At 48.6% G+C, this 13,207-nt stretch overlaps 1 protein-coding gene across 8 annotated transcripts in view; it reads right to left on the bottom strand.

The window, feature by feature from the left end:
• Positions 1-11,982, bottom strand: part of Pcnt (pericentrin) — an 85,809-nt gene extending 73,827 nt beyond the window's left edge. For 5 of the 8 annotated variants that reach the window (XM_041634593.1, XM_041634600.1, XM_041634599.1 and 2 more), the window contains exons 1-8: positions 11,737-11,982; positions 9,485-9,697; positions 6,761-6,844; positions 6,041-6,284; positions 4,747-4,802; positions 3,924-4,098; positions 3,201-3,337; positions 415-526 (exon numbers count right to left, since the gene is read on the bottom strand). In XM_041634593.1, the coding sequence (XP_041490527.1) occupies positions 415-526; positions 3,201-3,337; positions 3,924-4,098; positions 4,747-4,802; positions 6,041-6,284; positions 6,761-6,844; positions 9,485-9,697; positions 11,737-11,793 (1,078 nt within the window). In that variant the 5' untranslated portion in view covers positions 11,794-11,982. The remainder of the gene's footprint in view (positions 1-414; positions 527-3,200; positions 3,338-3,923; positions 4,099-4,746; positions 4,803-6,040; positions 6,285-6,760; positions 6,845-9,484; positions 9,698-11,736) is intronic. The other 3 variants (XM_041634598.1, XM_041634597.1, XM_041634601.1) reach the window with 1 other exon arrangement.
• Positions 11,983-13,207: the final 1,225 nt, after the last annotated feature.

Genomic DNA, 13,207 nt, shown 5'->3' with positions numbered 1-13,207 from the left:
CCAGCAACCACATGGTGGCTCACAACCATCTATAGTGGGGTCTGGTGCCCTCTTCTGGCCTGCAAACATACACACAGACAGAATATTGTATACATACATACATAAATAAATAAATATTAAAAAAAAAACCCAAAATAAGATGTACAAGCAAGTTCACAAGTTTGCATTTCTCCTCCTTCTCGCCCCTTCTCTCCTTCTCTCCCTCCCCCCCCCCCCCCTCTCTCAATATGGTTCAATCAGAAATCAATTTCAGGGCTGGGATTTGATCAGTGAGTGATGCAGCCCTTGCTAAGAATGTACACGGCCTTAGGTTCTAATATTCCACTTCCAAATGAATGAATGAATAGATAAATAAAAGAATAAATGAAAATCTTCACAGCTTAGCTTTTAAGGACACCCCACAAAATTCCTCACCATTCAGTTCCTCTCTGTTGGTTTTCATAGACTCGAGCTGGGACCACAGGTGTCTGATTTCTTCTTGGGACTGAGCCTTCAGGTCTTCATAGGATGCCTGAAGAGTCTCTAACTGAAGAAGAAAAACGTCCCATGAGACGCAAAGGAGACGGACAGGCAGCACGTGGAAGGCTCTGTGTTACTGTTCCTGTCTCTGAAACTACTGCAAACTTGGAGTGAAAGCATGAGATACACAGAGAATGAGAGCTCAGATCCTGAGCCTACAACTCAAATGGCAGCGCAGTGTTAACTTCAACCAAACAAGGCCAAGGTTAAAGAGCAGCAGCGGTGCACACACTGCTGTCCCAGCTACTAAAGAATCTGAGGCAGAAAGACTGCTTGAGCCCAGCACTTCAGGGCCAGCCTGGCCAACAAAGCAACACTGTTTCAAAAATAAAAATTAAAGTAACTTCGTTCACAAAGCAGCCTTAACCTGGGCCATGCCCTGGGAACAACATGCCTCCTGACTACTGACCTGGACTAGGGTTGTGTGTTTTTATATCACATACCCGATGTGTGCTCACTTCAAGTCATAGGTCCCCACTTAGAGCCAACAGGGTCACTTTGAAACTACTCGTGGAACTCCAAGGCAAGCATTCCAATGGGTTCCACTCCATGTTTACCTAGGGGAGTCTAAGAAAACAGCATGAACCACAATACCTACCATACACAAATAAGGAGGCTCCCCCATTTCACATTAATGAAGTAGGTTCCCTCCAACCTTTTGATCGCAAAGAATTCACACACCTACACAGCACAAGTAATTCCTTATTGTGGAATTAATCTTCAGGTGTCAGAAACAAAAAAAGATGTCACCAGGACCAAGGCCAAAGTGAAGCCCTGGTTCAGGCTGCTATGCACCTCTATGTTTCCACACAAAGGCCTCCACTGCTAGCAGCCGCACCAGCAGAAGGATCTGCCAATTCACCATGAGAGAAGAAGACAACTAAGGATTGAGACTGCTGTTGACACCATGGACTCCAGATCCATGACTCAGAACATTACAACGGGATCTGACCAGAAAGCTTCCTTCCTGGGACCTGGCTTTCATAGTCCCTGGAGGTGCCACACAAGCTCCCCAAGTGGGAAGCAACCAGCAACCTGACGCAAATGTGACACCTCTGAACCTCAGGAACGACCAGGCCTGCAAGGTGCTCCTGAGGTGCAACAGCGGCACCCACAGTTCAGTGGTAACCAACAGTTCTCCAACCAAATGTCAACACGAGGGAAATCCTGCCTGCGACTAGAAACCTAGCCAACTACCTGCGGCTAGTGCGGGCATGGATTTGGGAGGAAAACCTACTACCATCACTTGACAAGGCCAACATAATTCCTAACTGTATTCTAAATACTTACATGTATATGCATACCTAAGTGTATCTCTCGGCCCCCCTCCCCATTCAAAGAAGCTTCTCCTTGCAGCAGAGACCTCTGAGAAGGCTCTTCCCAAATTCCTGTCTGACTTGTAGTATTTCACTAGGAAAAAGGCTTGAATACATAAGCACAAGAAATGGTTTTGGTTACCCTGCTTTTAGAAACTTTTTGCTTATTGACGTATAGTCAGAGAATGTAGCTTTATGTTTCTAGTATTCAGAATTTTTACATCAGGAACCTGTGTAAAGAATAATATATTTCAGCCGGGCGGTGGTGGTGCACGCCTTTAATCCCAGCACTTGGGAGGCAGAGGCAGGCAGATCTCTGAGTTCGAGACCAGCCTGGTCTACAGAGCTAGTTCCAGGACAGGCTCCAAAACCACAGAGAAACCCTGTCTCAAAAAACCAAAAAAAAAAAAGAATAATATATTTCTGAATTCAAGATTGAACATTATTTCATGGGCCTGGCAGATTCTATGCCTTATGCACTTTATGTCTCAACAGATTCAGGACTTAGGTTCAGTAGATATCAAAATATGAAGTGGACCAACTCCAAACCTTTCTAGAACTTCTCTAATAAACCAAAGAATTGGGGTAGAAAACTGGCTTAGTATACAAAAGATCAGCTATTCAAGCCCGGGTCCAGATCCACAGCATCCATGTAAAAAGCTGGGTGGACTGTCAGCCTCAGCGCCATCTTCCTCGAAACTCCTGCAGCAAGAGAGTGAACAGGAGCAGGAAGCAAATGCGTAGGCGGAAGCACAAGAGAAGAAAGATGAGGCAGAGGTCCAAGTAAACCAGGGTACTGTGCACCCACAAAGGCTGAAGGAGCAGAAGTAAGGGATGCTGAGGGCTGGGACGCTGGGACGAGATGTTGAACTGTGTGCTACCGTCGGTATAAGTCTCAGTGAACCTGGAACACCACCATCTGCTCGCAGAGACCACCTGAGAGACTTGACTGCTTTCACTGCAGCTCCTCTGGCCCTCTGCCATTCTGGACCAACTCTGTTCTCACTTGTGGCCGAGAGTACTCATGTACAAAAACTCATCTTTCTCACTGTCTCAGCTGAACAACAACAACAATAGGCTGGGTGTAACACCAGTACTGTAACACCACTAAACCAGCGCTAGAGTAACAGAGACAGGAGGAGTCTAAGTTTGCCAGCCGGGCAGTCCAGCCAATCAGTGAGCTCAAGAGTCAGTGAGAAATCCTGTCTCAGAAGACGGAGTGCAAAAGAGGGGACGCCTGACATCAACCTCCGTGTGCACGTGCATAGCCACACACACCCACGCCCGCACCCACAAATGCCCAAACACGCATACCCCATCCCCACATCAATCAAACAAACAAAAAGACGTTACGTTTTTGCCTACCTCCAACTCTTTTTCTTTCTCCTTTTCTCTGAACTTGACCTCTAAATCTTGTAAATACTGGCAGTGCTCCGACTGCAGGTCTTCCTGTAATTTCTTGACTGCTGCCTGGTGCTGGGTCTCCAGGTTCTTCAGGGAAACTAGAAAGCAGCACAGAGGAAACCTAGCTTATGACGAAATGGTGCTCGCTTCTCCAGCAGCACTTCTGAACGGCATTTCATATCAGAGCCACAATTCCCATGCAGAGCACTGTGCCCACCACATTCCATCCTGGGCACCCGGGGATGTCTGGACAGGGGTATATACCAACGGCAAAAACAGAGAGGCAAAGCTGAGCAGGCTCCACCTGGACACCACCGCAGGAGCCAGCTCGTTCCTCCCGTGGAGGGAAGGGAGAAGTACACAGGCACAGACAAGAAATACCATCTCAACTCACAAGAATCACCATGCTACATAACATCTGGAGTAGCAAGAGTGAGCAGCCGCATACTACTGCTTCAGTAATAATTTAGTAATTCAATATGTAAGAGGGATCTATGAAACAGAGGCTGGGCAGTTAGCTAACAACCACAGCACCTCCTGGGCACTCATGACCGCGGATGTCCTCAGCAGCGTGCGCTGGAAAGCAAAGGTGGGAAAGGCAAGTCCACCTGCAATGGTGTTCACTCTGGCCTCATGGCAGACCCTCAGCCCCTCCAGACATGCTCACTTTAATCAGGGGCTCACCTTCAGCCTCATGCTTGGCTTGAAAAATCTTCTCCAACTCAACCCTCTGTTCTGCTAATTCTTTCTGAAACTGGTTTTGCAAGCCCTCCATTTCCGACTGGTGTTTTGCGGACAATTCTTTGCGGAGATTTTCCAAACACAACTCTCTTTCAGATTCCCAGTCTTGCTTCAGAGTCTAATTTAAAAGAAACCGTAGATTGTGGTACAACACAACCAACCTCTGCATGTTAGGTATCTCACAGACTCAAAGGCTCTCGAAACCATCTTCGTACACGGGGTCAATGGCAACCTGGCCAGCACCTCGGTGCATCCACCACATTCACACCACTGGCTACATTCACCTCTCCCCACCAGACTAAGTCCATAAAAACGGGAAGGGTCTGGGGGCTGGAGAGATGGCTCAGAGGTTAAGAGCACTGCCTGCTCTTCCAAAGGTCCTGAGTTCAATTCCCAGCAACCACATGGTGGCTCACAACCATCTGTATGGGGTCTGGTGCCCCCTTCTGGCCTGCAGGCATACACACAGACAGAATATTGTATACATAATAAATAAATAAATAAATATTTAAAAAAAAAAAAAAAAAAAAAAACGGGAAGGGTCCAGAACACTATGTAAAAGGGCAGCTGAGAAGCCTCACATTTCAGGAATCAGCACAAACAGCAAAACAAGTCTGCTAAGGCACAGATAATGGAACTGACTTTCTACCAGCACATTCCAATTCCCTCGGACTGATGCTGTCTGCATCAAGGCGGGGCAGATCAGTGGAATGAGAAGAAAGTAAGACAGTGCACACACAGACTGTATTTCCAGTCCACTACGCACCTCTATCATCTGGACGTTCTTCTCCATTTCTGAACGCAATTTCTCCTTCAGTTCAGCTGCAAGACAAACAGAACAAGTTGCTCAGACCACAGAGCCTCAACCTTCTTCATGATCTCATCACTCAGGAGACATGGAGCTCTAGTATCCACTATCCACTTGTGAGAGTTGCCACTGCACACTGGACAAGATGTCCAGACGATGGTTAATTTAAGTAAAAAATGTATTCATATGAAAATAAAGAATATTGAAATTCCCAGGCACTCAGGCTCCCCTAAGAGTACAGCTGAAGATCAGCGGCAGGGGTCCCATCACCGACACCCCCAAAGCCATGTGAACCTCCGGACAAGAGAAAGGCAGGTGTTTTAGTTCATGTGCCCACTGTGTCAGGGTCAAGGCAAAGGACTGGATATTAAGACATGAGAAACTGTCCTATGGTCCCACAGCTGCCAACTCAAGCAGACAGGCTCTAGCAGTGTCTCCGGAGCTGATGAGCCTTCCAGGGAGAGCCTGCTGTAAAGGGCAGGGAAGGATAGGACTGAAGAAACTGAGCAGCGGCAGGAAGCATGGGGCAGGACAAGGTGGCAGCAGACAAGTCTAAAGGTGACTGAAGGGCTGGGATCCATCCTTCAAGAGCAAGGTGCTATCACCTGAGAATGCCACTAAGTCCTTTCCTTTCCTTTCCTTTCCTTTCCTTTCCTTTCCTTTCCTTTCCTAGGAACGGCAGGCTTAACCAGGGGCCACAGAGAAGAGGGGTCTCGGCAACTAGAATGAAAAGCATAAAAGGCTAAAAAGATCTTGTATTGATAATCCAATCAACTATCTAACTAAAGGGAAAAGTCCACTGTGGGCTGGCCAATGGGCAGCAGGCAGCAGACTAAGAATGCATTTGACCATCATGAGGACCTATAGCATTACCATACCTAAGATGAACAGCCAGGCCAAACCCAAGCAGTACCCAGCTAGCAACATAGACCCAGTCAGGTTTCCTTGTGCTTGAAGGGGACCTTGGGTCTGAATACTATAAAGGACTGGCCAACACAGAGGAACCTGGACGGCTCACCTCCCTCCCGAGAGAAAAAACAGAAGCATGAACTTAAGTAAGACTTACTTGGAAAATTAGCCCGCTGCTTCAAGTGTGTGTGTGTGTATGTGTGCGCGCGCGCGTGCGTGCGTGCGTGCGTGTGTGTGTGTGTGTGTGTGTGTGTATGTTGGGAGGGATCAGAAATTATGAACAAAAAAAAAAAAAAATGAAGACAGTGGGGACACGGGGTCACGCCCTCCATCTGCTCGGTACCTGTTTCTTGCATCACCGCTTCCTTCTCACGGGCATGCTGCTCTCGCATCAGCTCCAGCTCACACTGCTGCCTGCTCTGCAGCAGCGCCAGCTCCTGTGCCCGCCGGCCATTGAGCATCTCCCGTAGCTCCGTCAACGCTGTCTCCTTCTCCTTCTGCAGGTTGGCTTGTGTCAGCTCTAGCTGAGCCGTATGCATGTTGTTCAGGCTCAGGCGCAGAGCTTCGAGCTCAAGGCTGTGGGCTGTCTGCAGGCAGAGAAGAACCAGGCCTGATGAGATCCAGGTCAGAAACCGGGCTGGTAAGGGCAACGCCCAGCAGAAATTGGAAAAAAAGAAGAGAAAGACAAAGAAGAAAAGTGACGTGTAACACAAGAAGGATACCATCCCACCTCCATGCTGGCGTGTGTCTCCATGCTAAAACACTATGACTGACAGCGCGTACCGGACATTTATCTCACACGTCATACAGGCGTGCCAGACTCCCAGCCCCAGGTGTCCACATGTGACCCTCCATTTGCTTGGGGAATGAACTCACAGGGACAGTGTGGAAATAGCCAAAGAGGAGAGAACATGCCACAGCCCCCACCTGTCTACTTAGAATGAGTCTCTCCCACCTGCAATGATCCCCGGCAACCAGGACCCACTGTGACCTGGTAAGAATGGCAGAACGCAGGCTATGACCCTGTGAAGGTTGAGAGCCACAGGCGGGCCAAGCAGATCACCTGGGGTGGCTGTAGCTGCAGCTGTGGCTGCTGCTGCTGCTGTGCCTGCAGACCAGTCTCATCCAGTTCACAGTCTTGTCGTTCCTACAGAAGCAAAGCAAAGAATGTAGCCTAGAGAATGAATTCACATGAGAAAAGAGTGTCTAAAAAAGGATTAATAGACTAGAGAACTGAAAAACCATGTCCTGGGTGGAGGGAGGGGGAGGTATGTAAATAGTCACAGCAGCATTACGCATGACACAGTATGGGATGAATGAACACATCAGCAAAATAGCACACAGGTGTCTTTGGTATCTTCAGGAATGGGCAAATAGTATAGTATATCCTACAAAAGACAAATCATCCCCAGGTGTCTCTCTAGGTTACTTGTGACACCTAACAGTATTGATGCTAGGTAAACAGAAAAAAATGTTTGTACACCCAACACAAATGCAATTTCCCCCAAATATTTCAGTCTGCATTTGGCTGGCTCTGTGGATGTGGAATGCTGACTTCAGTACAATGAAATATTACAGAGCTAAAAAGGAAAAACTGTTAACACACACTACAGTACAGGCAAACTGAAACATGTCAACTGAAAGACAGGATCTGGAGTTCAAGGCCACCCTGGGCTACGTGGTTTGGACCAGGATAGGATATAAAGCAGGACTCAATCTTCAGATTAAAGAGTGAAGGATAGTGGCACACCTGTAATTTTAGCACTGGAGCTGAGGCAGGAGAGTTGCAAACTCTCAAAAGCTAGCCTTGGATAACAGCAAAACCCTGACTCTATCAAAATAAAAGAGGACCTAGGAGGGCCAGCACCACGGTGCAGTGGGCAAGAGTGTGTATCCCTGGAACCTGTGAAAAAGCTAGATGCAGCAGCAACTGTAGTCCCAACAGAGCTGTGCAAGACAGGAGGCAGACAAGCTGCTGGGAGCTCACGGACGTAGTACAGCAGCAGAAACGAGAGCAACATCGTCCCATGAAGGTGGAAAGACAGAATTGACCCGTGAAAGGTCCTCCTCTGGCCTTCATACTCTGAGCCATGGCACATACTTGCAGCCCTTAACCCTCAGAACTCACCAAAAGATGTTTTGTTTTGTTTTGAGGCAGGGTTTCTCACAGAGATTCGCTTGCCTCTGCCTCCAGAGTGCTGGGATTAAAGGTGTATGCCACCATCACCACCCCATCAAAAACAATTTTTTAATTAATTAATTATTTTATTTTATTTTTGGTTTTTGGTTTTTGAAGACAAGATTTCTCTGCAGCTTTGGAGTCTGTCCTGGAACTTCCTGTGTAGACCAGGCTGGCCTCAAACTCACAGAGATTCGCCTGCCTCTGCCTCCCAAGTGAAATTTTTTTTAAATGGTACTGAGGATAAGGAAAATAATTACCTTAGAAAGGAATTAAAAGAAGAAGAAACAAGCTAACTAGAAAGCAACTAGAAATTTAACAATCTGAATGAGTAAAGTCTAGTAAAGAAGAGAGATCCAGGCTGGGGTAGGAGCTAGGATCCTGGGTCCTCCACAAGAACATCAAGTACTCCAAACCACTGAGCCATTTCTCCAGGCCTGATTTAAACATTTTAAAAACCAGAAAATGTTAGCTGTACATTATAAGCTTCTCCTCAAAGAGCCTGAGTGGGAGACATACAAAACAGTACCGCAGATAGTAAGCAGGGGCCAGTCAACACTGCTTCTCGTTTCTCTACCACTGAGAGAGGCTAGGGAAAAATTACAGTGAATGGCAGCTAATAGCCAACGCAGGCCCACAGAGCACACCGTGCAGAGAAAGTAACCCGGCATAAGTAGAAACCCCTGGAGAGCTCCAGCTTGCCAAAGGACAAGGGTGCGTGAAAGTAAGGTCTTAGAGCTTTCAAATTAAAACAAAATTGCAAATCTGTAGGTAGATCCTACATCTGATATGCTGGCCACAATCAAAACGTATTGTTGCTGCCTGTGTAATTTGTCCTTTAAATTCTTTTCTGGTTAAGAGAAATTGGAGTTTACCAGTCTGAGCGGCACACTGGCTTACCATCTGCACAGGAGTTTCGAGGAGAGTCCACTGAGGAGCAGTCTGGATGCCTGGGAGGGGAGGAGTCATGGCGTGGGCTCCCTACAACTCACAGACCTAAGCGGCCAGAGGGCAGCTTCTTCTGCCACACACCATTTCTGCTACATGTCCTCCCTTTCCCCTAACCCTACCTTCAGGAAGGTAGTAAAGCAGAGAGGGGGCACGTGTTGCATCTAAAAGTAGGCAAAGGAATGTCCCACGCAGGGAACTCACAGAACCACACCACACACACGCAAACTGCTGTCACCCATAAAGGTCCCCAGCGCCAAACTGACATCTGTCTTTGAACGGCTGTCCAAAACTCTTCAAAATCATATTAGAGACGAGGCACTGGCTGTTAAAGTCATGGCCGGGTAAAGCCATTGCCACACAAGCCAAGCAACTTACGTTCAATTCTCAAAACTCACATGAAGTTGGAAGGAGAGGCCCCTACTCTACAAAGTCTTCCTCGTGCACACTGCGGCATGAGTGCCCAGACACACACAATAATAAATAAACTTTAAAGACAAGTCATTTATTTACGCAAAACCTGTTTGCTCCCCTATTATGAACTAAAGTGTCTCTTTCCCCATTTTTGAAAGGCAAAAACCAGAAGGCCACTTTTAGTAAATTACTACAACAATAACTAGAAGATAGGCAACACGTTAAGATAATGATGAGCAAACCCACCTGAGCTGCAAACGCCCCTCGGGTCCCCTCCAGGGTGCTGCTGCATGACTTGCTTTCAAAACCAGCTCCTTCCTGGGGGAGCTCGCTGTTTTGAGTGGCTACCGAACCCTCCTCCTGGACAGGCGCATTGACAGCCGAACCCTTCCTCTTCGCCGTCTTTTTCTTCGAATTCGGACCGTCACCTTTTGCTTTTCTCTGTCGGAAGCTAGCAAGCTGCGAAAAAATTTAGAGAAGTAGTAGAAACAGAGGTAAACGAGAAAAAAGTAACAAAACCACAGAGTCAACACGCTTGTGGGGAGCATGAGGTTTGAGCTAGCTCAGGCCACTCAGCCACAGGAGGCCAAGAGACCACTTTTCCACCAAACACTGCCTTCATTGACATCTATGACCTTGGCATTAAGCTCAAAAATTATGCCGAGTCTACTAATGACTATTAATCATGCGTAGATGCAGACAAAAGAAAACATGGCTGGTTAGAAGAATAGCTATTCTAATACTTGGCGGTTTCGGAAAATTAAAAATGTATCTATTTAACACACTGAGAGCTTAGTTAAGGCACATGTAAGCCTTAAAAGTATTATATAAAGCTAGATCCTTCCCTTCTTGCCCCCATTCTTCCCTAATCGAAGTAATGTATCGCCCAGCCAAAACTTCCTTGCCATAGATTCTGAGACAAGGTACAGAAATAGCAAAAACTTAATCAAGCCAGGTCACCCCAGCATCTTCCTCTATGGAATCAGATGTTCTATTTTTCATGACACGGCTCAGCAAAGCACTAGGGACCATCGCGGAATGCTGCCTGCCAGTCAGAGGCACAGCCAGGCTTCTCTCCGTCCCTCCAATGTGAGGCTGTCAGCTGCATTCCCGCACCATCTCCTGCTCACACCCCATTCAAAAAGCAAGAGCTGGAGCACACGAGCCTTTCACAGGGGACCGCCTAGTCCCACAAGTCACAGTCACGGCCACGCAGGCAAAAGTGCCACTGTCAATGAGAACCGAAACACAATTTCATTGGCAGAGAAAATAAATAAGGCCATTTATCTGTGTGAGCAGAAATGGGAAGAACAGGCACAGCCTGCAGCACCAACTCTGTTCTCGTCTATTACCTTCCTCCATCAGACGCAACCATCTGGTAGAAAGCTCTCCTCTGCAGCACAGACCTGGTCTCTGGCTATGGTCATTCAACGGTGGCCTCTTGGTTCGTCTCGTCGGCCTTCATCTCCCTTAGTTACATCTACTGGTGTTCACAAACCACCCAAGTGCAGACACTAGTGCCCCGAGTTGAAGGGCTAAACTCTGTACTCTCTCATTTCTCAGTATCTGACTTATAAAAGGGGGAGGTGGCCTTTGCATCCCTCTTCGTGCCCACTGCCTACCAGAGGGAAAAAGACCACCATGTCTTCTGACCATCACCTGTTATCTGACACTACTGTGCTGTTATTTCCACTGTGTACATATTGTATGTTAGCGCGTCCACGTGGTGGGGCGAGGGGAGGGGAGGAGAAGGTGTTTGATTCAATTGAAAGACTGCTCCTACTGGGTAACGAGGCCAACCACAAAATCAACACAACCGTTTCAAGGTGGTTATACCCAGTCCTAGGATGACAGAGTGGGGGACCGTACTGTGGTGCCACAGCCATGGTTGGTGGCCAGGGAGCCTCTTCCAAAATGTTTGCACCTTCTCTTCCTCTAGGTCCCCATCACTTTCCACACAATTATCTTAAAAGTCTCAAACGTTCCCGGGGTGGAGAATCAAACAAAATCGAAATCGGGAACAGAGGGAGGTGAAAAGAACATCATCAGAAGCATCGTAGCTGCAAGGCCCGGCCAGAGAGCGAACAACCAAACACAGCCAGGGCACCACTCGGGAGCAGAAGCTCTCGGTTCCCGGGAAAACCAAGTCTGAAGGCAATTTCTTTAAAAAGCTTTGGACAGTTCGACCCTGGGCACCGGAAGCACAACAACGAGGAATGCTAGGTGACCAGAACCCGCCCACGGCGCTCGACCCGCCTACGAGGCATCGCGCGTCTCCGACGCTGATTGGCTGCGGCTGCAACAGGGCGGGGCGAGACCGAGGGCGGTGGATTCAAGATGGCGGCGGCTAGGAAGTGAATTCCGCAGAAGCGGCGGGAAGGGCGAGCACTCGGCGGCTCCCACTGCTCCGCCACCGCCGGATTTGGCCAGGCGGCGGTCTGAGCGCCAGAACCTCCTTAGGATTTCTCCCCGCAGCAAAGCAGAGAGAAGGACGCTACCTTGGCTCTCCCGGCCTCCACTTTCCTGCGCCGCTCCTCCTGCTCGTCTTCTTCCATCTCCGTCCGGGGCTCTTCAGGAGTCGCTCGGAAGCGGCCGGGCAGCCGGGAAGCCTCCCTCGCTCTATTTACACTCCCTCCCTTCACCCACTCGCCTCCCCACCCCCATACACGCAACTGTCAGCACCGCCCCGCTGCACCGCCAATCCGGAGCCGTGTGCGGTCTTGCGCACGCGCGCTCCGGTGACGCTCCCGGGGCGGAGCGCCATCTTTCCGACCCTCCATTGGTTCCTTGACCGCTCCCACCCTCTTCGGCAACACCAATAAGCGGGATGCAAGATGCCCGGGGCTTGCGGCTGGTAGTCAACTGTCCGGCGGGAAGGTTCGGGCAAACCGTTTCCCCGCGGCGGCCCTACCCGGCGCCCCCTCCCGACAGGAGGAGGACTCACAAGCGAGCTGCGGTCCAAGCCTCGGGTTCGCTCTCTCCACTCTCCATGGATCTTGCAAAAGTCGTTTTTATGATCCGCTGTCACCTTAAGCCCCACAGTTCTTCAGCATTGGTAGGACGCTAGCCCCTTTAGTGAATTACTTGGTCCACTGCAGTCAGCCTGTAGATTCACTTAGATTTCTCCTACCTCCCTGGCCCTGCTTTGACCATTTCTGCCCCTCCTAAATACGGACTCCTGTCTAACACAAAAAACTTGGACTGGTGTCCCCAGTGGGCCCGGAGTTGCCACTGAGAGGGCCGTTCTGTACCTGCACACTCTTCTATGCACAGAGTTACAGTGTGCTCCGGCTCCCGACTGTGACTCCACCACCTCTACCTGGAAACAGCCTCCCTGGTGTAAGAAAACCAATCAGCTACGGTCCACTTTAAATAAGAGGCGCGTTTAGAGCTCATCAATGAATCACAGATAATCAGATCAGGAAAGATCAGGCCCCTGTCTTCCCTAGCCAACAGCTGACGCCTGCTTGCCTGAGTTCTTTTTGTCTTTTATGGGCTGTTATGTGACTAAGCCAATGTATTTGAAAACGGAGGGAATCTTGAGTTCCAGAATATGTGTTAGATAAGGCTTTGCATCCTGCATCAATAGGATGGGGAATCTGGAGATGGGGTAACTCCTGGAAGATTGTATCCCCTAAAGGATTCAGCAATGAGGAATTCGGTTGCATGGAAATGCATTTAGGGTTATAAAAACTATTTTATACTAAATCTGCATGCCAGCCATTTTTAACCTTCTCATCAAATAAATTGCTTCACTTTGATTACTCAGAATCTCCGGGAGTCTAATGAAGTGTTTCTCACACTGATGAAAATGGTGGCAGGGAGAGGTGTTCCCTCTGGGCTGACCTGTCCTTCCGGATATGTTGGTATCTTAGAGCAATGCGATTGTTTTTTTCATATGGGGTTTCTCTACGTAGCCCTGGCTGTCCTGGAACTCACTCTATAGACCAGGCTGGCCTGGATCCACCT

This window comes from Microtus oregoni, unplaced genomic scaffold (assembly GCF_018167655.1).
Source record: "Microtus oregoni isolate MIOR12 unplaced genomic scaffold, Mior012 000046F_ref0000063, whole genome shotgun sequence".
NCBI classification, from domain to species: domain Eukaryota; kingdom Metazoa; phylum Chordata; class Mammalia; order Rodentia; family Cricetidae; genus Microtus; species Microtus oregoni.
This window is presented reverse-complemented; position numbering and strand designations above follow the sequence as displayed.